This window comes from Acartia tonsa, chromosome 15 (assembly GCF_053477335.1).
Source record: "Acartia tonsa isolate MP-2025a chromosome 15, ASM5347733v1, whole genome shotgun sequence".
NCBI classification, from domain to species: domain Eukaryota; kingdom Metazoa; phylum Arthropoda; class Copepoda; order Calanoida; family Acartiidae; genus Acartia; species Acartia tonsa.
Genome location: NC_137274.1, coordinates 12743400 through 12770869, shown reverse-complemented (window position 1 = coordinate 12770869; position 27470 = coordinate 12743400). Strand labels below are relative to the sequence as shown.

The 27470-nt window shown below is 39.2% G+C and overlaps 2 protein-coding genes across 15 annotated transcripts in view; both read left to right on the top strand.

The window, feature by feature from the left end:
• LOC145306864 (uncharacterized) overlaps positions 1–27470 on the top strand; it is a 282216-nt gene that overhangs the window by 82082 nt on the left and 172664 nt on the right. The gene's annotated exons all lie outside the window — the stretch shown is intronic.
• LOC145307109 (uncharacterized) lies at positions 8672–26545 on the top strand. Its single transcript, XM_080149442.1, has 9 exons — positions 8672–8721; positions 9249–9292; positions 9659–9710; positions 13166–13214; positions 13802–13854; positions 14775–14832; positions 22364–22471; positions 23777–23829; positions 24795–26545. The coding sequence occupies exons 1-9, from the start codon at positions 8678–8680 to the stop codon at positions 24853–24855; spliced, it is 522 nt and encodes a 173-aa protein (XP_080005568.1). The 5' UTR covers positions 8672–8677; the 3' UTR covers positions 24856–26545.

Here is a 27470-nt window from a genome sequence, read left to right as displayed (position 1 = left end):
GACACTATTACTAGGTTCGTGGTACCCTCCCCCAAAATAGTTATAAACCTTCCCGGGACCTATGAGAAGCTACCCTGTTAATGAGAACTCGATCGGTTCAGCGGTTAGTGAGATCCTTCGGTACAAACACACAAACACACAGACAAATAGACATCCTGTTACTTTAGTATAAGGATGATAACGGTTAGACAAAACTAAATAAATTATTTAATTGTGTCTTAAACTCACAAACACACACAACACTCACACACACACACACACACACACACACACACACACACACACACATACCAAACAAGCTGCCAATATTAGTTGGAAATTAAAAAGTTTGGTTATTATTATGTCCGCTAGGCGTTGTGAAAACTAAACGAATAATTTTAATTTTATTATGAAACGGATAATATTAACGTTGTGTAATTAAATTAAATATAATTTTAAGAATTGTAATAAGTTCAGTTTAATTTTAAAAAGTAAATAAAACTTAAAGTAATAAAACATTAAAGTTATTGCAATTTAATATTAATATTAATACAAAATTTCTTATTTCCTAACTTGAGTATTACGAATTGCCAATGCATTGTTGGTATATTTTGAAGGCAAACTGCCTAATAATTAATGCCTAATTTAGTTCTGCATTAAGTTTACCGTTTAAAGTTATTTAACTTATTAAAAGCGAAGCTTTTCTATAAATAATTAGGGTCGTACGTCTGTGACACACGGATAGCTTTTTCGTTAATTTAGGCATGTTAGAATTGTCCTATCGATTTCAAATGTTGCATGGTGATTCCTTTAGTAGTTAGGTACGATTTAGAAAGTGTAACACCTCTAATGAAGAATGTCCGTACGTCTATTTTAAACATGTTGATTTTTTTACTTTTTTATCAACAAATTTTTATGTGATCTAATCATCTAATTGATCTTATTTTTGATATGTGATTCCTGGGACAACAAAGTATAATGTTATAAGCAAAGCAACTCTATAATCAAGTCCTTAACTTTTTAAAAACAAATTTTAATTATCCGATCGATCTGATTTTTGGAATACTGATTCCTGGGAAACAAAGTACAATGTTATAAGCGAAGCATATCAAGTCCTAAAAATGTAAGTATGTCCATAATCATTATTCTGAATCAAGCAGTTTTTTAACAAATTTACTCACAATTTTGCTTCGACTCTTATACATTTATATTCTGATTATTCAGTTCTGACACTTAAAAAGTGTTAATGTCCGTTTGTTCTACCGTTTCAGTGCTTCGCTTTTATGGATGTTGTCATCCTTGTTATTAGATGCGCCACTAGCCTCTAGAAAATATAAAAGAGGGGGGTAGGGTGATGGTAATAGCCTTAAACTACTAAAATCATAATAATAAAGTAACAGGATGTTTGTCTGTCTGCATTTACCAAAGGACTGAGCCGATATGGTTCTCCTTTACAGTGAAGCTTCTTAAAGGTCAAGGAAAGGTTTATACGATTTTTGGGGAGGATAAATGACCTTCCCACACAAAAAAATATTTTTTAAATTTTTCTTTTTAAAATTGAAAATAAGAGGGGGCGATCGACTTTTCCCCCTTCCACCATAAGTGCTCCTTAAGGCTTCTTTTTTTATTTAGACCTTTAAATAAATGTTTTGCTAATAAGTTCTGATACAAGAGATTTTAGTTTTTTCTTACTTGTGATTTTGATTCTTTGCTTTTATGGATGTTGTCATCCTTGTGTTTTGTGTAAGAAGATTAGGAAACACGAAAATAATTAATCAGCAATTATTAACAGAGGCTACACTGTCTGTATGTCCGTCCGTCCGTCAGTCTGTCCGTACGTATGCGTTAGTAGCGAAGCTTATGGATTTTATAAGGGAGAAAGGGAACATTGTATTGTAAATTATACTGGTACCCAAAGTTTTATGACAACATTACAATTTGTTGAGTTAAAACTTTGGTGTCTTTTATTTATAGTTTAATTGGTTAATGTTTTCTAGGGGGACGATTTATTCTCGTGGAAGATTTATTTTACTTTTTCATTTGATTTTTAAATAACAAGGATGACAACATCCATTAAAGCGAAGCGCTGAAACGGTAGGACAAACGGACATTAACACTTGTATAGTATCTGAACTGAATAATCAGAAGTAAATTTGTTAAAAAACTGCTTGAAGCAGGATAATGTTTATGGACATACTTACATTTTTGGACTTGATTATAGAGTTGCTTCGCTTATAATATTGTTTTTTGTTGTCCCAGGAATCAATATACCAAAAATCAGATCAAACGGATAATTAGAACACTTGAAAATTTGTTGTTAAAAAAGTAGAAAAATCAACATGTTTAAAATGGACGTACGGACATTCTGGTAATGATTATAGAGTTGCTACGCTTTCTAAATCGTACCCAACTACTACAGGAATCATCATGCAAAGTTTGAAATCGATAGTACAATTCTAACATGCCTAAATTAACGAATAAAAGCTATCTATCTCGGACGGACGGACGGACGGACCGAACCTAATTATAGAAAAGCTTCGCTTTTAAAAATGGGAAGGGGTCGACTTTAAATCTCCACCAAAGTGCAAGTAGAGGCCTCTAGAAGCGTAGCCGCTAGTTTGTAATATGAGAACACGAAACCGGCTGGGATTATTTCAATTTAGGAAGGGGTAATTTTTGTTTAACTTAATTGAGGATGTACATCAATTTATTGTCCATTATCTTATCCCTTGAGAACCCTAAAAGAGGGAAATAAATGAGAGAGAGAAGGAGAGTAAAAGAGAGAGGAAGAGAGAAGGAGAGTAAAAGAGAGAGAAAGAGATAAAGAGATAGGTTGAGTGTAAGAGAAAGAGAAAGAAAGAAAGAAAAATAGGAAAAAAAGATAAATATATATATGACAGATATATAATACAAAGATAGAGAGAAAGAGAGAGAGAGAGAGAGCGAGAGAGAACGAGAGAGAGAGAGAAAGAGAGAGAGAGAGAGAGAGAGAGAGAGAGAGAGAGAGAGAGAGAGAGAGAGAGAGAGAGAGAGAGAGAGAGAGAGAGAGAGGTAGTTAGGGAGAGCCAGCAAGTGAGAAAGAGAACAAAAGAGAGAAGAAGATGGATAGGAAAGAGAGAAACAGAGGAATAGGAATAGAGAGAGAGGAATAAAAGTGAGAGAGAGAGAGAGAGAGAGAGAGAGAGAGAGAACAAAAGATAAAAAGTAAAGGAGAAAGATTGAAATTATAGAAACCTATATCGGGATAAAAAGAGAGAGAGAGAGAGAGAGAAACAGAGATGGAGAAAAAAAGAGAGAAAGAGGAATAGGAAAAGAGAAAGAAAAAGGGAGAGAGATAGAAACTATAGAGACCTAGAGTGAGAGAGAGACTAAGAGAGATGGAGAGAGAGAGAGAGAAAGAGAGAGAGAGAGATAGACTGAGGGAGGGAGAGTGAGAGAGAGAGAGAGAGAAATAGAGAAATTAGCTAGTATGAGATTATATATGATGAAAAATTAATAAGATTGTTAGTCAGGAAAACTTCTTAACAAGATAAACATCTTTTAATTCAATTTGTCCGTACGTCCGTTAGGCCGTAATGCTTATTTGATATTTACTCGGCTGTTATTTAAGATATCAAGTACTAGCGGCTACGCCCCTAGAAGCCTCTATGGGCACTTAAGGTATGAGGGGTAAAAGTCGACCTCATTTTAAATTTTAGTTTCAAAGGAGTAAAAAAAATATTTTTTGGGGGTAGGGGGTGAAGACACCCTCCTCAAAAATAGTTTAAAACCTTCCCAGGACCCATAAGAATATTCACTGTAAAGGAGAACAATATCAGTTCAGCGGTTAGCAAGATCCTTCGGGACAGACAAAAACGCTTACTACTTTATATAATAGGATAGTCCCTTTCGTGGCAACGCTCCTGAAGGGGCGATTCTTTTTATTTTTCACAGTAGCTTTTCTCCTATTTCTAGCACCTGCGGGGGCTCTAACCCTGCCGGGCAATCACCTAACCCAATATAACCTAACCTAACTTAAAATAACCTATTAAAAGCCATTTTAAAAATACGATTAATCGACCCTTAAGGGGCGTTGCCACGAAAGGGACTATATCTAATCGATTGATATGAATATAGATAGATAGACAAGTAATAGGTACTTTTAAAGAAAGGTTCTTAAATCAAAGTGTTGGTTGTCTGCAATTAAAAAGGGAGGGAGGGTATATTGGACTTTAACTATATTGATACCCTTATTTTTTGGCTTTAAAATTTGGGTTTTTTCATTAAATCTTGATAATTTTTCAACCAATACTTTAGATTATTTTAATTATTTTTGAATTATTTTGAAACAAAAGATGACAACATCTATAAAAGCGAAGCTCTGAAACGATAGGACAAACGTACATTAACACTTGTATAGTGTCAGAACTGAATAATCAGAATATAAATGTACATATAAGAGTCAAGGCAAAATTGTAAGTAAATTTGTTGAAAAACTGCTTGATACAGGATAATGTTTATGGACAATGACATACTTACATTTTTAGGCCTTGATTATAAAGTTACTTTGATTATGATATTGTACTTTGTTGTCCCATGAATCAGTATACCAAAAATCAGAACATTCGGATAATTAGATCACATAAAAATTTGTTGTTAAAAAAGTAAAAATTCAACATATTTAAAATGGACGTACGGACAGTCTGGTAATGATTATAGAGTTGCTACGCTTTCTAAATCATACCTAACTACTATAAGAATCACCATGTAAAGTTTTTAATTGATAGGACAATTCTAACATGTCTAAATTAACGAAAAAAGCTATCTGTTTCAAACCTACGGACGGACGAACCGACCCTAATTATAGAAAAGCTTCGCTTTTAAAAAGGTAGGAGGGATACTATACCTAAGTCTGCAGTGCTTTAACCCGGCAGGCTTAATTAGTATTCAACATAACCTAACCTTACCACAAAAACCTACTTTGATGGAAAAACATTTAATCTAAATTGTTTAAGGACATACTTATTATAGAGTTTCTTTGCTTATAACATTGTACTCTGTTGCCCTATGAATCATTATGAATTATCTATAATACAAAGTAGAACGATGTCTGTCTGTCCGTCTGTCCCTTAAGATCTCGGTAACCACTGAACCGATCGGATTCTACTCTTCAGGGTATCTACCTATTGGTCCTGTGGTGGTTTTAAGCTATTTTCTTGGGGGGTGGGACACCCCCCACCCCCCCAAAAACCAAAAAATCCCCCCCCATTTTTTTTTTTTTTTTTTTTTTTTTTTTTTTGAAGGAGATTTCCATGGTCCTTTACGATTTTCGCCATATTTTTTTTTATCACCTCTTGGGGCAAAGCCCCTAGAGGCTAGGGGTGAAGCCGCTAGTATGATATAAACAAGGATGACAACATCCATAAAAGCGAATCTCCAAAATCACAAGGAAGGACAAACGAACATTCACTTTTGGTGAATGTCAGAACTCAATAAGCAGAAAATTAATTTGTAAGTGTAAACAAAATTGTACATAAAATTGTTGTAAAATTGTGTAAATACAGGATTACACACCACTATTAGGTTAATAACTTAATTAGATAACAAAAAAGTTTTTATAAATCTAAATGTTTTGGAACAATAGTAACAATTATAATGTTGCTTTGCTTTCTAAATTGTACAATACATGAATCATCATCCGTACGTTCGTACGTCCATAACGGTTAGCTTTTTTCGTTAATTTAGGCATTTTAGAATTGTCTTATCGATTTTAAACTTTGCTTGATGATTTCTGCAGTAGTTAGGTACAATATAGCAACCCTATAATCGTTACCTGAATACCAGTACGTCCATTTTAATCATGTCGACTTTTAACGTTTTAACAACAAATTTTTATGTGATATAATCATCCGATTGATCTGATTTTTGGAGTACTGATTCCTATTAGAATTAGTTACAATATTATAAGCGATGAATCTCTATGATCATGTCATATAAATGTCAGTATGTCCTTAAATAGTATTCTGTATTTCAGAAGTTTTGCAACAAATTAGCGTAGAATTTTGTCAAAACTTATATATACACTGACACAGTATGACTTTTTTATGAGAACTTTTTTGAAAGCAATTTTACCACACTTATAGTTATCAGAATTTAACAGTTAAAAGCTCAAATAGCGATAAATAATAACCACCACAATAGATAGCTTTCCGTGGATATTAAAATAAAAAAAATATAAGATTAAAACCAGTTTTGTCAGCCTCGAGGGGCCAAAGGATATTACTATTCAGACAGATTTTTATTGATTTCAGAATTGAAGACGAAGAAAGTCGCTCAAAAAATCAGCATGTAACGTCATAAAAATGAGGGATTATCCATCCCTTATTAGGGGTCTTCTTTCCCACTCCTTCTCTCCTCATCCCTCATTTTTATGACGTCAAAATTTATTTTGAGCGACTTTCTTCTCAGAATTGGCGACCCGCAAAACTAAATCCCTTGTTAATCTTTTAAAAGGCGAAGCTTTTCTATAATTAGGATTGGCCAGACCGTACAATTTGCTCTGCAATGTTGATTTAGACATGTTAGAATTACCCTATCGATTTCAAACTTTGCATGATGATTCCTTTAATAGTTAGGTACAATTAAGAAAGCGTAGCAACTCTATAATCCTGACCAAAAAGCCCGTACGTCTAATTAAAATATGATGATTTGTAACTTTTTTTGTATGATATAATTATCCTATTTATCTCACACTGTATTTCATCTGTATTTTATGGATGTTGTCATCCTTGTTTTGTTTTATTTAATGATGATTTCATAATTTTTTTTTTGTTAAAAAAATGTAAATCTTTATGGCTTAGAAAAAGGTCAAACAGACACACAGACAGACAAACAGACAGACAAACAGATTAAAATTGCAAAAGTTTAAATAAGTTTTATAATGACCTATAGTGCTTGTTAAAAATTAATTGAACAAATCTTGTTGTCATAATCCGTAGAATAAAGACATTATATATAATTATAACTAGCGGCTACGCCCCCTAGAGGCCTCTAGGGGCACTTGAGGATGGGATGGGGGGGGGGGGGGTTGAATTCGATAATTCATTTTTTTTATTTAAAAAGAAAAATATAAAAACAATTTGGGGAAGGAATTTTTTTAACGGGCGATTTCTTTTGGGTGGGTGGTTGTACCAACCCCCCCCCCCCACTCCCCCCGAAAAAAAAATAGTTATAAACCTTCCCAGGACCTATGAGAAGCACCCTGTAAATGAGAACCCTTTTGGTTCAGCGGTTAGCGAGATCCTTTGGTACAGACACACAGATACACAGATACACAGACATCCTGTTACTTTAGTATAAGGATTATTATGTCCTTCATGGAGGGATCCCTTCCAAAACCTTTCCTGTTTATAACAGAGAGAGGGGACAATGGACTATTTATTACACAAGTCCCCAAAGTTTATAAAATAACGTTTCTTTTCGTTAGCTTAAAAACTTTGAGGACTTTAGTGAATTTTGATTGGTTGATTTTTTAAGTTGACTGTTCAAACGTTTCGACCACTAAATTTAATCTACAGAAGGGGTAATTTTGTGTATCATCATTGGGGATATGCATCAATTTATCGGCAATTGTCTTATCCCTGTAGATCCTTGCTTTTAAACACTCTTATATAAATTACTATTTTTTTGCTTAAGATTTCAATTACTTCAACCAATTAAGTTTTTATTTCATGGAAACTTCACATAGGTCGTGGGATGGTTTTATGCTATGAAATCTTTAGATTTAGGACTTTTTTGCTTTAAGGCTATTTTATTCTTTCCGCTAGTTTGAAAAACTGATTGAGTTCTATATTGATTTTTAAGCTATTTTATTCAAAGATTTAAAAACAGAGAAGTTTTGTGACATTTTCTTACCTCGATTTTTTTAGGTCCAGGGAAGGTTTTTGTCTATTTTGTGGGAGGGTATCTCCACACTCCCAATAAAATTGTCCCTTCTCAATTTTTTAAAAAAAAATTTAATTGAAAATGATGGAGGAGTTCGACCCCCCCCCCCCCATTATCTATTTTAGGTGCCCCTAAGGCTTCTAGGGGCGCAGCCATTAGTATTTTAAAAATAGCGAAGTTACTCTAGAATAAACTTTGTCTGTCTGTGCGTGATTTTCTTAGCTGTTGTTTAAAATAACCTGCTGATATTTTCCATTAAAATCCGATGTTAGCTAGCTACATGCTTACTTTGAACGTCAATGCTTAAAGGTTGCGTAATTTTTTAGTAGCGAAGCGTTATGGGGAAAACGCGATTTTCTCATCTCTTATAAAAGATAGACAGCTAAAACTTCTTGTCAACATTTCTATCAATATGGAGCATAATTAAGTATAAAACAACTATGTCAATTGGACTACTTTTAGGCAGGTTTTTAACTATTTTTCTATTTTTCACATATTTCCCCATACCTTTGATGGTTTTGGTCCGATTTGCAAAGTTTTTGTGGATAATAATATACTGAAATATAAATATTAAGAAATTAAAGTAAATGTTGAAAAGGTTTCGTGATTTTTAATTCTAATATTTTTGTTTTTGATAATTAATTTTTAAATTCTTATTATATTTGTTGTGCTTCGCTACTTATGGATGTTGTCATCCTTGTTCTTCAATAAATCTGCTTGTCCATATTCCCATCCATAATTTTCTCTACATTTATTCTTGTTTAGTTTCAGAAGAATGGGTAAAAATGGACTTTTCTGCACTGGATTCCTACTTTTTAGGAACATAAATTATCTGTCCATCTACCTGTCTGTCTGTCTTTCTATATATCAATCTATCTATCTATCTATCTATCTATCTCTCTATCTATCTATCTATCTATCTATCTATCCAGTCATAGACGTCCAAGGGGGGGGGGTTAATGGGGTGATTGCCCCCCCCCCAAACGAATTTGGGGATGCCGTAGGCACTCCAAAATGTTTTCATTTTACCCCCCCCCCCCCCATTTTAAATTTACCCCTTCCCTGGGGGTGCCATAGTCACCCCTAAACATTTAGAAGGGGGTATTTACCCCCCCAAAAAAAATAAAAAATCTCTAACAAAAAAAACAGATTTCAATTACCCCCCACCCAAGCAAATTTTACCCCCGGGGTAAAAATTTTTGGGAGGGGTAAAAAAAATTTGCGGCGCCTTTTGCGCGCCATTTTACCCCCCCCCCCCCTTAAACAAATGTTTACCCCCCCCCCCCCCCAAAAAAAAATAAAAAGCTTGGACGCCCCTGTATCCAATCATAATTTTGTGTTATCAGAGTGTTTGAATCAGTGAGCGGTCAATCTGACACATTATATTCAGGTAGATGACGTCATCCGAAAAAGAATAGCAGCTAAAATGGATCAATCCCATGTGTTCTTTGCAGAATAAACGCATATTATTGGACGTCTGTTGACAGAAGGAGACACGTGATTGGCTCAATTTAGCGGCAAATTAAGAAATTTTAAACTAGGAAAGGAACCAGATGTAACTAAATAATGTTGGACATACTAAATATACTTTCAAAAGAAGCGCTCTGTTATAGTGGTTTCCTTTCCTACTTCTTCTCTCATCACTCCTTTTTATACGTATTTTATGACATCACAAATGACACTTTACAGCGCTTCTTTCAAAACTATCCATAACTATCATGATGGACAAACAAAAACATAATATAAAAATTTTTAGGGATGGATGATTTCATAGGAAACCCTCAATACATATATACACCATATATTAAGTAAGTATGTTAATAGCTTTATTTCTTGTGTCTCTTTTGGTATGTTTTACCTTTTTACCTCTAGAGTTCAGGTACACCACAAGGTCTTATTTTGGTGTACCTGAACCTGGATAACCTCTAGAGGACAGGTACTCCACAAGGTCTTATTATGGTGTACCTGAACCTGGATAACCATTAGAGGACAGGTACACCACAAGGTATTATTTGGCGTACCTAAACCTGGATAACCTCTAGAGGACAGGTACACCACATTGTCTTTTTTTGGTGTGCATGAACCTGGATAACCTTTAGAGTACAGTTACACCACAAAGTCTTATTTTGGTGTACCTGAACCTGGATAACCTCTAGAGGACAGGTACACCACAGGGTCTTATTTTGGTGTACCTGAACCTGGATAACCATTAGAGTACAGGTACACCACAAGGTCTTATTTTATTGTACCTGAACCTGGATAACCTCTAGAGGACAGGTACACCACAAGGTCTTATTTTAGTGTACCTGAACTCGGAAAACCACTAGAAGACAGGTACACCACAAGGTCTTATTTTTGTGTACCTAAACCTGGATAACCTCTAGAGGACAGGTACACCACAAGTAAATATTTTAGTGTACCTGAACCTGGATAACCTCTAGCGGACAGGTACACCACAAGTAAATATTTTAGTGTACCTGAACCTGGATAACCTTTAGAGTACAGGTACATCACAAGGTCTTAGTATAGTGTACCTGAACCTGGATAACATCTAGAGGACAGGTACACCACAAAGTCTTATTTTGGTGTACCTGAACCTGGATAACCTCTGGAGGACAGATACACCACAAAGTCTTATTTTGTTGTACCTGAACCTGGATAACCTCTAGAGGACAGGTACACCACAAGGTCTTATTTTGGCGTACCTAAACCTGGATAACCTCTAGAGGACAGGTACACCACAAGGTCTTATTTTGGTGTACCTGAACCTGGATAACCTCTAGAGGACAGGTACACCACAAGGTCTTATTTTGGTGTACCTGAACCTGGATAACCTCTAGAGGACAGGTACACCACAAGGTCTTATTTTGGTGTACCTGAACCTGGATAACCTCTAGAGGACAGGTACACCACAAGGTCTTATTTTGGTGTACCTGAACCTGGATAACCTCTAGAGGACAGATACACCACAAGGTCTTATTATGGTGTACCTGAACCTGGATAACCTCTACAGGACAGGTACACCACAAGGTCTTATTTTGGTGTACCTGAACCAGAACAATAAGGTTTCTCCAAGCAAACAAAAAGGATTTAAATCAGTTATTTTTTATCAGTGGACAATAATATTTAAAATATAAAAACATACATAACTGTTTTTTAAGAATTTTGTGAGTAATCAAGAAAAACAAAAAAGTAAAGAACTCAAAGGAATGAGTTACTTGGATTACCAAGCGACTAAAATAGTCAAAATGCAAATTTTATACTTTTAATTATCCTGAGACCAGTTTTGAAACGTATTTTTTGTTGGAAAATTTAGCAGTGACATTTTCAGTATTTTAGTTGCTTGATAATCCTAGTTAAGCATTTCTAATTAAGGGTTCAAAGTTTAGTTTTATTTAGGATTTTTTATTCATGATTTATTTTTTTTATGACATTGTGTAATAAAGACATTTTTTTCACTCAAATCTAGTTTCGGACCAACATACACTGTTAAAAATAATTTTTTTATTTAGTATCAATTGATACTCTGGAGAGTATTGGAACCATAAGTACGCTACAACTATATAATTAATATATAACACTATGTAATACTATATAACACAATAATTATTACTATAAAGAACCCATACATTTTTTTAGTATCGATTGATACTCTCTAGGGTACTGGAAAATACGCTACAGAAATGTTTATTAAAATAGTACTATTTGATACACTCTAGTGTACTGGAAAATACGCTGTAGAAATGTTTATTAATTTAGAACTATTTGATACGCTGTAGAGTATCAGACAATATGCAAGAGAATGATTTATTAAAATAGTAACTATTCATACCTTCTAGGGTACGAATCTGTACTGTAAAGAATAATTGAAACAGACACCATTCGTGCACACCTCTCATGGAAGTGTTTTTGCTTGGTCGTTTTAGACAAAGATGAAATGTTACTATTTATGCTCAGATTTATAGTTTTGATTTTTGTAATTATGACTGACCATAGTTTTTATTTTTAAGGATAATGTTTAGTCCTAAACATCTTTAAAGTCATTTTTTTACTAAATTTACATTTAAATTAATGTTTTATAGCTCTGCTTGGTATGTTTGTTGATATAACAAAATGTATATGTACATATAATAATCATATATTATAAACTGATCTTTCATACAAAGTAAAACAGTTTCATACTCTACAGAGTATCAATAATTATGATAGAGGGTATCAAAAATTGCGAAGGAGAGTATTAAAAACTTACTTCTACCGTATTGAATATTATTCCAAAGAGCGTATTGGATAATACTATACAGACAAATACATTATTTAGTACTACATGCTACTCCATAGAACACTAAGTATTACTCCATACAGTATTGGAATCTTCCTTGTATCGTAATAAGGTTTTTTTCCTAGAACCTACGGATTGATACTATACATTAATGTGAAGAATATATAGTATTATCTGATGCTAAAAAAAAAAATTATTTTTAACAGTGTAATCCCCTTCGCTTTGAAATTTGTAAATAACATGTTTCTTCCTTATGAACAACTAGCGGCTACGCCCCTAGAGGCCTCTAGGGGGCACTTGAGGAGGAGAGAGTTGAATTTAATAACCCAATTTCTTATTTTAGATTTTAAAAGAAAAATTTTTAAAAAAAATTTTTTCGGGGGGGGGCGAAATTTTTTTTATTTTTTTTGGGGGGGTGCCCCCCCCTCATTTTTAATTTGATGTGAAGAATATATAGTATTATCTGATGCTAAAAAAAAAAATTATTTTTAACAGTGTAATCCCCTTCGCTTTGAAATTTGTAAATAACATGTTTCTTCCTTATGAACAACTAGCGGCTACGCCCCTAGAGGCCTCTAGGGGGCACTTGAGGAGGAGAGAGTTGAATTTAATAACCCAATTTCTTATTTTAGATTTTAAAAGAAAAATTTAAAAAAAAAATTTTTTTGGGGGGGGGGCGAAATTTTTTTTATTTTTTTTGGGGGGGTGCCCCCCCCCTCATTTTTAATTTTAGTAAAAAAAATTTAAAATTTTTTTTTCGGGGGGGGATTTTTCATTTTTAGGGGGGGGTTGGGTGTGTCCCACCCCCCAAGAAAATAGTTATAAACCTTCACGGGACCTATGAGAAGCTACCCTGTTAAGGAGAACCCGATCGGTTCAGCGGTTAGCGAGATCCTTCGGTACAGACACACAAACACACAAACACACAGACAAACAGACATCCTGTTACTTTAGTATAAGGATAACATAGTGGTATTTTTTCAGTGTGGACCCAATATCTCACAAAACAGATTTATCAGAATCAATAATCCAGGTAAAGTTGGACAGACAGACAAAGTAAATCCTGGAGTAGATTCTCAGCAGAAGAATTCAAAAAAAAATTCCCCCTCTAAGCAATTTTTATTTAGTAACATCACTACATGCACCCAATAATGAAATGTTTTGAGTACTTAATAAAATTGTCTTAGTGCTTAAATACCTAGTGATAAAATTTTCATAGAGCTTAATGTACCAAGAAATAAAATTTTTATAGCGCTTCATGCACCTAGTAAAGGTATAAAGCACAGCTACAATTTTTTGTAATATTTCATGCACCTAAAAAGAAAATATTTGAAGCACTTCATGCAACTAGTAATAAAATATTTTTAATATTTCATGCACCTAATGAGAAAATATAAGCACTTCATGCAACTAGTGATAAAATTTTTGTAGTGCTTCATGCACCTAGTAATAAAATTTTTGTAGTGCTTCATGCACCTAGTAATAAATTTTGTAGCATTTCATGCACCTATTAATAAAATTTTAAAAAAGCTTTGTACTCAATGATACATGTTTCTTAGCGCTTTGCCCCAATTGTTTTAAAGCACTTCATGCACCTAGTAATGGAATTTTGTTTCTTAGAAGTGGCCACAAGAGATTATGGAAATGGTTTGGTTTGAAGATCCAAATTTCAAGTAAGTGTCAGAAGTTTCATCCCCCCCCCCCCCCTACCATTTCACAAATTACAAGATAGTATGAGACATCTTTAAATAAGTTGGTTGTTGTTACACAACCTCCACCCACCTTACTCAAAAATTTTAATAGGATTTGATTTTTAACACCCTCCCCCCCCCTCACAGGTGAACCAGTAACAAATTTTGATTTAATCTATGGTTATTAATCCCCCCACTCCCCCACTTTAGTTCCGAGGTGTTAAAACCCTTCCCCTACCTCTAACAAAAAAAGTATGTTGTTGTTGTCTCCGCCTACACAAATTTTAAGTATGTGGATGGTGTCCAATATTTCCTCCCTCCCCTGGGGACACATTCTTGAAAACATTCCTGTATTTATTCAAATCCGGTGAATAGGAACCGGTTCTCATCCATTCGAAAAAACTATGTCTATCATTGTATTATATCCAGCTTTCTACAAATATAAAAATGTACAATTATAAGACTAAAACCAGTTTCTTTAGCCTGTGCCTTTGGCACCTCGGGGCTAAAAACTATGTCTAGCATTGTATTATATCCAGCTTTCTACAAATATAAAAATGTACAATTATAAGATTAAAACCAGTTTTTTTAGCCCGTGCCTTTGGCTCCTTGGGGCTAAAAAACTGGTTTCAAGCCCGTGCCTTTGGCACCTTGGGGCTAAAAAACTGGTTTCAATCTTGTAATTGTACATTCTATATTCGTGGAAAACTGTTTGTAATACGATGCTAGAAATAACTATTTCTGTATAATATACGGTGGATTAGTACCGGTTCTTAGCCATACAGAAAAATGTACAATCTTCTACATCTTGGGGCTAAAAAAACTTGTTTTAATCTTTTAATTGTACATTTTATATCTGCAGAATGATGTTTATATGATGTGAGAAAAAACTATGATTTTAGGTCAACCTTCCAGGACCTGCTGCAGGGGCTGGACATGTACCTGGATCCTTTCAAACTGGTAAAAAAAAACTTTGTTGTATTCATTCGAAACTGGTTAATATCTGCTTGATTAAAACCAGTTCTTAGTCATACTAACAAATCACATTAGTATTGTATTATAGACAATTTTCAACAAATATTAAAATAAAAATCTCAATAGAATTATAACCTGGATTCTTTTAAACGGATAAACTTATTCTGGGGTTGTTTTATCTGTTACTATTTTGAATAAGTAAAAAAATTTAAAACCCCCTTCAATTTAAGGTGGGTTGTAGTCCCTTATCAAGAAATGTTCAAAGGGAACGGTTTATCCATTCCCTCCTAATTTTGCAAGGGGGTGGATTTGTGGTATCCGCCTAGGATAAATGGCAGACACCAGAGTTCAAATGACTACGGCCGTGTGAACAGACGTGGACACCTATACTATAGAGAAGCTACGCTTCTCTAGCAATCACTAAATAATAAACAGAGTCTATTCAGTTGTTCCTTTATTCAGGGTCTAAGGTTTACTAAAGTTATATACAACAAACAATAAATACACAGATAGGAATAAGTAATCATAAACAGAATCAATATAATACAGATACAATAGTCAGTTTGGGCAATAATGATCCCCCATCCCTGGAAAGGGTGGGGGGAATTAACAATACAGCTTAACCATAATAAGGCTGTCAGAATCTATCATTAATTTTAGGCATAGGAAGGGGGTCGGCAGACCCCTTCCCCAGGACTCGGGGGAGGGCCCTCGGCCCTTCCCCGAACCCAGGTCAGGGTTGCCATAGGCATGGCTCACGGTTGCCGAATACCACAACTCTCCCCTCGGAAGGCTGGGAGGGGGGTCTCCCTGCCAGACTTCCGACAGTGGTTGAGGCCTTCAGCCCGCTCCTTAGGGCTAATTTATATACAAGCGATAATGATTCAATGGAATCCTAGTGGTGATTTTCAGGGCTGATGGGCTCCCAACGTGGGATAGAAGGTAGAGGCTGGCTTTTGTTGGACACGTAGCTCGGCGCCAGCAGGTGTCAGGTTGGCATGGGGCACAGCCGCTACGGGGCCAGTCAGTAGCGGGGCATTCTGGTTGTTGTTGGCAGCGGCTGGGGCACTGGCTACCAGGTTGACCGTTTGAGCGACAGCCTGGCCTCCCGAGGGGCCGCGGGGCTTTCCAGAGTGTGGCCCAGGCCTGCCTGGGCGGTCATTCCCACTATCGGCTGATTGCATGGATACCATTTCCTCGGCTGCTTCCCGGCCGATAGGAATGGCATCCCAGTCTACTGAAAAGTCCCGGGACTTGGCATGGGTGAGCCTGGCTCTGGCCAAGGCCTTACGATACAAGGTTGGGTGGTACAGGAACACTTGTGACATCGCGTTCATGGCGGCCCGTACACCTCCTTGTGCGGCTGCCAGGGAAATGATGGTTAAGTCTCCCAGCAGCTTGAGAATCAACAACAGCAAACACAGTATGGCCGCGCCATCTCCCCACTCGTAAATAGCCTGTCTGAACCCAGCCCAGACATCCAGGGTTGCTTCTCCTTCCTCCGCCAGTCGGTCAATATCGTAGGACACGATCCCATGGTCTCCGGTGGCTGAACAGCTACCTTGCTGAACGCATGAGCCATACGACAGGCCGGTCAGCATGGCGGCCTTATACGCTGGGAACGCTAGCAGCTGCTGCCAGTCGTTCAGCTCAGCCTGCGAATACAAGCCTCCCGAACTAAAGTCATCCAAGGGCTCTGTCAGCAGCTGCTTGGGTGTATCCAGCGGGGGTGGCCTCTTCTTAGGTGCGGGGGTTAGCTCTATCCAGCCTTCCTCAGCGTGTACAGTTAGGGGGTAGGTGGAGGAGCAGGGAATTTTGGTGGCGTGGCCGCTATACACCTTTGTTACGGCATCTACAAATCCTGTGGGCTCCACCGGCACCTTGTCCCAACATTCATTGCTCTCCCTGACAACATATTTATTGCGTTGGCAGGTAAGCTGGAGCAATACATCTCCCCTCAGCACAGAGAACATGCTCCCCTGGACACGCACCGGATGGGCTGGGTCTAGTTGCTGGAGCTTCCAGCAATTGGCCGCTACTTCTTCTGCTGCGGTGCTTCTCATTCGAGTTTCCAGGGTAAATCCGATGTAACCTGCATGTATCTGGGCCTGCAGGGGGACATCCACGTCCCTGGCCGATGCTCTGGCCAGCGCTCCCGCGGCCAGGTTGGCTGCCACGAACAATGCTGGGTGGTTGGTGGCATGGGCCTCAAAGTCATGTTGATGAAGAATTGGGCTTGATGGTCAACCAGAAACGCATCCATCACCAGGCTAGGCTGGAGGCTGCGGATCAGCCTCAAGGGGCAATCTCTCCCCAGGTGGTCCCACACGTAGGTGGCCTCCCCAGTGATGCAGGACAGCTCAGAATGGGGACACTCTAGGGTCAGGTGGTCAGACTGGGACTCCACCCGTCCATTCTCGACTACATAGGTCTCTTCCTTGACCAGCAGCCGTCGCTCCTGGAGCACTAATTCATTGCGGTACAGCTGGCCCTCGAAATGGACGTCCTCCCCTTCACAACCCACCCCCTCGGGGCTGTTCACCAAGGCGCCCACCATATCGAGGGTGAAGAACAGGGGATGGTTCAGCTGAAACGTCAGTGGCTGGGTCTTGCCTGGCAGAGTGTAGACTCGGTTCCTGGCCAGGTCTCGGCACGTTTCTGGATCAATCTTGGTTGGCCGCATGAGGGTGGGGACCGAGGTCACCTTGAGGTGGCCCCATACTCCACACCTGAATGTCCACTGGGACACGGTGAGTTGACAGCTATATCCCGTTGTTTCTCTAATCTTGACTTGCTGCAGGACATGTACCTCATGGCCCAAGGGCACCTCCTGGTGTAGCGGCTCCGTGCTACACATCTTCTCCTTGTTGTAGGCTGTGACATGGGTGGGGTTGGCATAGTCCCACCCTGGATGTAGCTAGTTGTAGGCCACACGGCTGCGAGCAGTAGTCCCCACAGAACCATCCACCAGTGTGAGAATCTACCAGACAGCCATCGACCTCACGCACACGTCTGGGGATCCTCGGCTCAGGCCACGGCTGCTTCTTGGGGCTGGACACTGCTAGGCTGCTCCTGGCTAGATATAAATTTCCATTGAGCGTTATCTTTGGGTGCCCTCCCCAATGACAGACTGACAGGCGACTGGCGCCTGCCTGGGTGTCGGCTCCCCTAGCCCCAAGGGGTCCCTTCCCTTGTCCATGGCATGCCCAGTGGCATGGGGCTGGAGTGCGTGAGGCACAGGCTCGCCCTGTATTACATCCCTCCCCTGCCCTAGGAACTCAGGTGCATGTGGCACAGGCAAGTCCTTATATCCCCAAATTTCAATCTCCCCAGCCTCTGGTGCGGGAGGCACAGGCAAGGCTGGAGGGTTACAATACTTTGGATACAATACATTTGTCAAATTTAACTTATCCTGGCTCGGTTGGGAATGGTGGGCAGCTGGGTTCCCTCGGCTGGCAGGGGGCGCTGGATGGTGTATGGCTGGGCTCTCCCTACGGGCTGGTGGCGCTGGCTGATGGATCGCTGGACCCTCCCTGCTGGCTGGTGGCGCTGGCTGACTGGGGGTGACGGATGTCACCCCTCCCTCTGGGGCTGCTGGCTCGTTCCAGGATCCAGGTATCTCGGTGGCGGCGACGGTTGTCGCCCCAGGCACCAGGGTGGGGGCGCTGGATAGCACCCCCCAGTCATCGCATGTGGCGGCGGCGGTTGCCGCCCCAGACATCAGCTTGGGGGTGCGGGGGCGCACCTCTCGTCCTTCCCAGGTGGCGGCGCCGGTTGGCGCCCCATACATCGACTCTGATGCGCTGGCTAGCGCCTCTTGCCTCTCTCGCTCAGCGGTTGCCAGGGCCTCCCCGTACACCGTCTCAGTGGCGCTGGGTAGCGCCCCTCCACTCTTGCTGGGTAGACTCGGTCTGGCAGGCCCCATCATGTTGAGGCTGAAGGGTTGAGGCCTCAGGACTTCTGGCTCTGCAATGTTGGTGGGCTGCACGAACTCCGGTCCCAGGTGATTGAGGCTGAAGCCCAGGCCAACCCGGTTGGGTTCAGCCGCTCCTCCCAGCACGTTGATCCTAGCTGGGACGGTTCCAAACTGCGGCATTCCGTCGGCTCGGCCCGCTGCGTTGGGGGCGGCTGCTTGCTGGAGTGTTGCTGGGGGCGCGCTCCCTTCCATGTTGGCTACTCTGCTGGGCTTTCCTGAGGGAGCGCCCTTGTCAGCGACGCGTCTCCGGCCGGCTACCTGGTCCCAGTCAGCCTTGCACTCGGCCGCCGTATGGCCTGCGTAATGGCAACGGTCACATTTGGCAGGGCGGTCACAGCGTGGCTGGGTGCGTGTCTCTTCTAGGCTGACCTCCATAGGCGTAGGACAGTCTCGGACTCGGTGGCCTTTCCCATGGCAGCGATAGCAGCGGCCTGGAATCTTGTCATCTGGGGCGACCTTCCCCATCTGGTGGAGACCCGGAGCCAAGGCGTCAATCTCCATTGGCTCCGACTCATCATATTGGGGCAACTGGACGCTGGCTGATCCCGTGAGCCCGTCAGTGGCGTCCACTAGGCACACACCCTCCTTCAGCTGCTTGGTGATCATTGTGACAGTAAACATGGCTCGCCTTGTGTACTCAGGTACCGAGGCGATCTCATGACCCATCATTTCACGTTTCACATTAGCGTTACGAATGCCACGATTTAATTCGTCTATCAATAACTCAAGGTCCTCGTGGCTACAGGCCTCCCTATACAATGCACACTTTGTGGATATGTATGCTTGTATAGGTTCTGTCGAGTGTTGCCTATAATCTCTGAAGGCTTGCTTCAGGGTCTGAGATTCATAGGCTGGACGAAATAACATTTCACACTCGGCCTTGACTTGTTCGTATGTCAAGGCTTGGCCTGCCTCGCCAAACAGATGAGAGGCCATCTCCGCCGCTTGCCCCGCCAGGGATAGTAAAAGGGCGTTGCGGCGATTTAGTGTGTCATGGGGGGGCACACGGTAAGCCGCCCATGACATTTCGAGTCTCCGGATGTGGGAATTCCAGGATTGCTTGGGCGGTCCTCAATACTCCGGCAGGTTACTCAGCATCAGCTTGCGGTACTCAGCTGGAGCCAGCTGGGGATCATCCTGGAGCCATCCTTGGAGCTGGTCGCCTCCTGGCGCTTGTGGCTGCTCCATTGGGTCAAAGGTTCAGTGGCGGGACACGAAGTTTTAAGTCAATACTATAAATGGTTTACACTTGAGGCTTTCTAGCCTAGCAGCCAACACTGTTTATCACTAGGTTGGTAGTTTAACTACAAAGATTTAAATTAGGTGTACCTAAAGTACTTGTCACTAGTTTCTGAGTTGTAGAGTAGGCTGGTAGGTGTAGATAGCTGTTGAGGGTCTGAACTGCTGTCAGGAACTGATTTGGTTTTCCTTATCACACTATAGATAGGAGGGAGGAGCTTGCAAGTCTTTTTCTAAAAATATCTCTGTTGGATGCTATGGAGTAGCTCCGCTCCTGTGTGTGTGTGTGTGCGTGAAATATCCTTTCCTTGCAACGCGCTTACGCGCCGTCAGATTCGCGCACACAGGTAAAACGCGCACCTATCCCTCAATCCGCTCTCTCATTGGTCAGCTTTGTCTTATTCGTCCGTTGAATTTTGTTGTGCGTCCCAAGCTCTGCTGCGGGACCCGTAAATGGCGCTCTGTTCTCCCGGTCGCTATCTCCACACCGTGGGCGGACTTATTCAAGTGTGGGTAGGAAGGGGGAGCGCGTGAGGTGACGGGGTAAAGCCGTCTGTTCCCCCCTATGGGGAGGGGGGGTGCTGTAGGTTTGAAGTGACTGTGTGGTGAGGTAATTGTGCCCTTTCCTTAATCCTGAGCTTATTGTTATGTCACCTCGATTGTATTTGCTTCAATTGATGGTGGGCCCCTCCCCTTCCGTTGGGATAAGGGGTGTATTTGTTGTGCTGAAGGCTTGGGGGGTTAGATTGTTTATCAATGCATTGTTATATTACATCTAGGTTCTATTTTTGGCTTTATCACAATACACAACAGATTTGCTTACCAAGCCTGTTCTATTTTTAGCTTTATCACAATACACAACAAATTTGTTTACCAAGCCTTGCTCATAAATCTATTGTTCAGCCTTCACACTAGGGTGGTAATCCCTAAAATGTGATATAATATCTGTTTTTCTAGATGGGTGGCTGCGCTGTAGCCTCTCAGGGTACTTGGAGTTAACGTAGTTTTTCTTCTGCTCGGTACACTACACTCGTATTTTCGCTCGCAGCTCGCAGCTATTTGGCTTGTTTCAGCCTGTCGGCGGCAGGGAATGTCCCGTCCTGCAGCGCCGTGTATCCGAATCCGGCTGGTGGCGGCAGGGAATGTCCCTTCCTGCAGCGCCGCTGGTTCGGATCCTGCTATCTCTTGCAGTAAATGTTGGCCTATTTTCAGCCGTTTGCAGGCCTGTTTCAGCCCTTGAGCGCTCAATTCTCCGTTAGATGTCGGCGCTTCTCGCGGTTCTTCGTCAAGTTTCGCTGCTCTCCGCAGTCTCTCGTCCGATTTCGCTACTCTCCGCAGCTTGGGTTCCGCCACACTTAGTGGTCTTTCGCTAGGTTTCGCTTCCACAACTGCCGGATGCAGAGTTAGACCTTGCTATCCAGGGTGGGTAATTCAGGTTGCTTGTGTCAGTTTTGCCAGTTTCACTGCTGGGAGTACCTTAGCCTCAGCTGCGCGTCTGCTCTACACTTGTGGTTTGCCGTAATCTCACACAGCTGTCACCAAAAGTTGTGGTATCCGCCTAGGATAAATGGCAGACACCAGAGTTCAAATGACTACGGCCGTGTGAACAGACGTGGACACCTATACTATAGAGAAGCTACGCTTCTCTAGCAATCACTAAATAATAAACAGAGTCTATTCAGTTGTTCCTTTATTCAGGGTCTAAGGTTTACTAAAGTTATATACAACAAACAATAAATACACAGATAGGAATAAGTAATCATAAACAGAATCAATATAATACAGATACAATAGTCAGTTTGGGCAATAATGATCCCCCATCCCTGGAAAGGGTGGGGGGAATTAACAATACAGCTTAACCATAATAAGGCTGTCAGAATCTATCATTAATTTTAGGCATAGGGAGGGGGTCGGCAGACCCCTTCCCCAGGACTCGGGGGAGGGCCCTCGGCCCTTCCCCGAACCCAGGTCAGGGTTGCCATAGGCATGGCTCACGGTTGCCGAATACCACAGATTCACTCCTTTACCCCCAATCTGCTGTGAATGCTGCTATTCTAGACACATATAATTGTAAAAGTCCTAATTTTTTTCGCAGATTTTTCTTGCGAAAAAAGCAAAAAATCGGAGGGAAATACTGGTTGTTGGCGGTAGCAGTGGTTTTGCCACCGTTTCTTTACAGTTCTACATTGTACCATATTTAAGCAACTGCCATATCAAAATTTTAAAAATCTACTACTGTTTTGAAGTGTTAAAACACCCACTTTTACGGAAAATATGCGAAAAAATGCTCCCCTTTTTCAGCATACCAAATCCAATCCCGAGGAGCCAGAATCAGAACCTGAAATGTGGAAGGACCGGGAGCTAGAGAATAAATGGATTCAAGAAACTCCCTGGAAACCAGGCAACCAGGTAATATCCGCAGGATTAGAACCGGTTCTCAGCTGTACTATCCGCATAATATCAGCGGAAAGCTGCCTGTAATACTAGCCAATTTTCTGGGTGAGTAGCACGCAGGGATGTAAAGGGATAAGACAATGACTGATAAATTGATGTACATCTCCAATGATGATATACAAAATTACCCATTCTGTAGAATACAATAAAATGTTTGACCACTCAACTTAATGAACTAAACAATCAAAATGCAATACAAGTCCATAAAGTTATAATTAAGAAAATAAAACTTTGGGGACTAGTATAATAAACAGTCTAATATCCCCTCCCTCCTTAGACAAAGCATAGGATCAAATTGGACCAATAGGAACAGAGTTTAAGACGAAATTGTAACTACAGGAACACAGTGCAGTGTAATATAAAATTGGACCAATAGGAACAAAATGCAGGAACAAATTGGACCAATAGGAACACAGTGTAGGAACAAATTGAACCAATAGGAACAAAGTGTAGAAACAATTGGACCAATAGGAACACAGTGTAGGAACAAATTGGACCTATATAAGCACAGTTAAGAAACAATTTAGACCAATAACGGCACAATGTAGGAATAAATTAGACCAATAGGAACACAGTGTAGGAACAAATTGGACCAATAGGAACACAGTGTAGGAACAAACTGGGCCAATAGGAACACAGTGTAGGAACAAATTGGGCCAATAGGAACACAGTGTAAGAACAAATTGGACCAATAGGAACACAGTGTAGGAACAAATTGGGCCAATAGGAACACTGTATAGGAACAATTGGACCAATAGAAGCACAGTTAAGAAACAATTAAGACCAATAGCGGAACAATGTAGGAATAAATTGGACCAATAGGAACACAGTGTAGGAACAAATTAAACCAATAGGAACACAGTGTAGAAACAAATTGGACCAATAGTAATACAGTGTAGGAACAGGTTGGACCAATAGGAACACAGTGTAGGAACAAATTGGACTAATAGGAACACAGTGTAGGAACAAATTAGACCAATAGGAACACAGTGTAAGAACAAATTAAACCAATAGGAACACAGTGTATTAACAAATTGAACCAATAGGAACAAAGTGTAGAAACAATTGGACCAATAGGAACACAGTGTAGGAACAATATAGACCTATATAAGCACAGTTAAGAAACAATTTAGACCAATAACGGCACAATGTAGGAATAAATTGGACCAATAGGAACACTGTATAGGAACAAATTGGACCTATAGTATTACAGTGTAGGAACAAATTAGACCAATAGGAATACAGTGTTTTCTTTTTCAGGACCAATGGTTATCCGAGGTGGAGAAGAGTCTGTTCCCGCTTATCAATGAAGGAAATTAAACATTATTGGTCAGGCACACCCAACAGACAACCAACCCTTTGATTATGAATACACAGCCTATAATATAAGAGCAAAGATTTAGGCAAAGATTTAAGCAAAGATTTTCTATCATAATATCTCGCTAACAGTTAAACCCATTGAGTTCTCCATTTTAGGGGAGCTTTATAGTAGGTTCAAGGATGATTTTATTTCTAGGCTATTCATTTTTTTTGATATATATGGTTTTAGGCTTATTTTAACCCTCGATTTTCCTTTGATTATTATACAGAGCCGCTAGATGCTTGGGTGCAGTTGCTGGTATTATTTAAAGTAGTCAGAATTTTTTTGTCTGAAGATCTCGGAAATTACTGGGTCCGAATAAATTGTACTTTTCACGTAGGATTAGTAAATGTAGTTTCAGGAGGTATAAGACAATGGCCGATGAATTAATGTACATCCCCAATGATGTTACACAAATTACCCCTTTTGTAGATTAAAATTAGTAATTGAACACTTAACCTTATGAATCAACCAATCAAAACTCACTAAAGTCCCAAAATTTGTTAAGACAACCAACAAGAAAATATTATTGTAAAACTTTGGGGACTCTTTCTCTGGGTTTCAGACTATTTTCCTGACCTCCCCTGCTTTCCCCCTTGAGGCTATTGGCGAAGTATAAAATAGTAAGGCTTTTTTGTCTGTTAGTTAGTTTTACATGGGTCCCAAAGTGGTTTTATGCTACGTGGATATATTGAAATTTGTCTTCAATTTAGGTTGCTAATATGGACCTCATTTATTGGTCAATTAGTTCATTCAGCAAGAGGAGAGAGGATTGGGTATACAGGGAATATCATCATTTTAGCTTGCTGCTAGTATCACTTTATTAGAGTACATGAAATTGAAAAGCTGATGCAACATCCAAGTAATAATATATCCATTATTGGTCAAAAAAATGTTTAATTTTGAAAAAAAAACAGGTTTCAAGAGTCAAACCAAAGCCAGCGCAAAGTCAAAAATGAATCTTGTTATTAGACTGTAAACGGCTGAATTGGACTGAGAACCGGTTTTTATCCGGCGGAAATAAATCTGATTTGTCATTTAACGCAACAGCGTATTATAGACAGTTTTCCGCGGACAGTAGAAGAAGATTTTTTACTATTGCTATGAAACCGATTAATATATGATGGATTAGAACCGGTTTTCAGCCATACTGAAAAATCATGGATTGTAACTTGTTAATAATAAAATAAATATCTTAAATCAAGAACAGTTTCGTTGGCCAGGATCTAGGCTAACCTAATCTTATAATTTTTCATTTTACTATCTACGGAAAGCTGTCTATAATACGTTGGTGTGTTAAATAACTATTCCAGTATGGCTTTGAAACCGATTAATATCCGCTGGATTAGAACCGGTTCCTAACCATACTAAAAAATGATATATTGTTACGTATTATTGACAATTTTCTACGAAAAATAAAATAAAAATACAATAAAACCTATTAATTTTCATTTTTACTATCCGTGGAAAATTGTTTGTAATACGATGCATGCGATTGATAAATATTAATTTGAACATTTAAAATTCTTCATAGATGGTTTTTTTTAAAGAAGAATGCCGCGTTTTTTCAAATCGCAAAATTTAAACAGAGTATACAACTATTTATTTAATTATTTAGCTTTTGTTGGTACGGCCTTCATAGAAGAAAAACAAATTATCCTCAATCCATTTTTGCTGCATATTAATTAATGCATCTTTTTAGAGCTGTATTAGACATTATACAAATGGCTAAAATAATAATTTTAAAATTTTGAATTTTTAAGTTGTATACTCTGTTGAAATCCTATCGTCTTCGTTCAATCAATCAATGTCGAAAAAACGCGGCATTCATCTTTCAAAAACCCATCTCTGTAGAAAAATACAGGGATCTTAAGGGATAAGACAATGGAAGATATATTTATGTACTTACATGTCCAATGAATAAAAACATAATTACTTTTGTAGATTAATTTTCTGGGCAAAAAAAATGGAACCAACCAATCAGAATTCATTAGAATAAAATCTGCCAGAAGGGATAATTTTGTTAATCATCACAAGGGATGTACTGTACATCAATTTATGGACAATTGTCTTATCCCTTCAGATCCCTGGTCTTCTTTTTTTTAAAAAAATGTAAATATTTTTCTCGTATTCATTCAAATCCGGTGGATCAGAACCGGTTCTCATCCATACGATAATTGTACATTCTATATCCGCGGAAAGCCGTTTATAATACGATGCGAGAAATAGCTATTCTCGTATTCATTCAAATCCGGTGGATCAGAACCGGTTCTCATCCATACGATAAAACTATTTCTAGCATTGTATTATATCCAGCTTTCTACGAATATAAAAATGTACAATCATAAGATTAAAACCAGTTTTTTTAGTGCGTGCCTTCGGCACCTTGGGGCAACAAAAACGGGTTTTAATCTTATAATTGTACATCCGCGGAAAGCTGTTTATAATACGATGCGAGAAATAACTATTAAAAAATGTAAAACTTATATAATATCATTGTAAATGCTTATATTTAATAATATATATTTACTAAAACCGGTTTTGGGCCGACGGTTAATTTCTATAAATTTCCAGAGATGGGTTTTTGAAAGAAGAATGCCGCGTTTTTTCGACATTTTTTAGATATATCGAAAAAACAGAGTATACAACTATTTATTTAATTATTTCGCTTTCGTTGGTACGGCCTTCATAGAAGAAAAACATATTCTAATACAGCTCTAAAAAGATGCATTAATTAATATGCAGCAAATATAAGATTTAAGATAATTTGTTTTTCTTATATGAAGGCCGTACCAACAAAAGCAAAATAATTAAATAAATAGTTGTATACTCTGTTTTACTGATATGTCTAAAAAATGTTGAAAAAACGCGGCATTCTTTTTTAAAAACCCCATCTCTGCTTCACAGTCGTTTAAACGCTAAAAAGCCAAATTACTTTTAAACGAGTGATTATGATATTGTGTTTATTTTTGTAAATTAATTTAAAATAAAAGTTTAAAAATATTTTTCTTTTAAAATTTACAAATATGATAACATCCATAGAAGCAAAGCTAATTAATTTAAGTTATATTTAAAATGCTTATCCTTATATAAAACTAGCGGCTTCGCCCCTAGAGGTCTCTAGGGGCACTTGAGCAAGGTGATTTGAATCCCAAAACCCATTTTTTATTTTTGTTTTTTTTAGAAGGTCAATTTTTTTTGGAGGGGGGGGGGGTAATTTTTTCTAGGGACGATTTCTCTTGGAGGAAGGGTGGTTGTACCCTCCCTCAAAATAGTTATTAACCTATACATAAACCTGGGACCTATGGGAAGCTACCCTGTTAAGGAGAACCCGATCGGTTCAGCGGTTAGCAAGATCCTTTGGTACAAACAATCAAACAAACAGACTGACATCGTTCTGTTTTGTATTTTAGATATATATTCGGCGGTTCCAGAGATTTTTTCAGACGAACAGATAGTAATCGCAACTTTGTTTTATAGATATATTATTTTTTAAAGCGAAGCTTTTCTATAATTAGGGTCGGTCAGTCCGTCCGTCAGTCCGTCCGTCCGTCCATAACGGATAGCTTTTTTCGTTAATTTAGGCATGTTAGA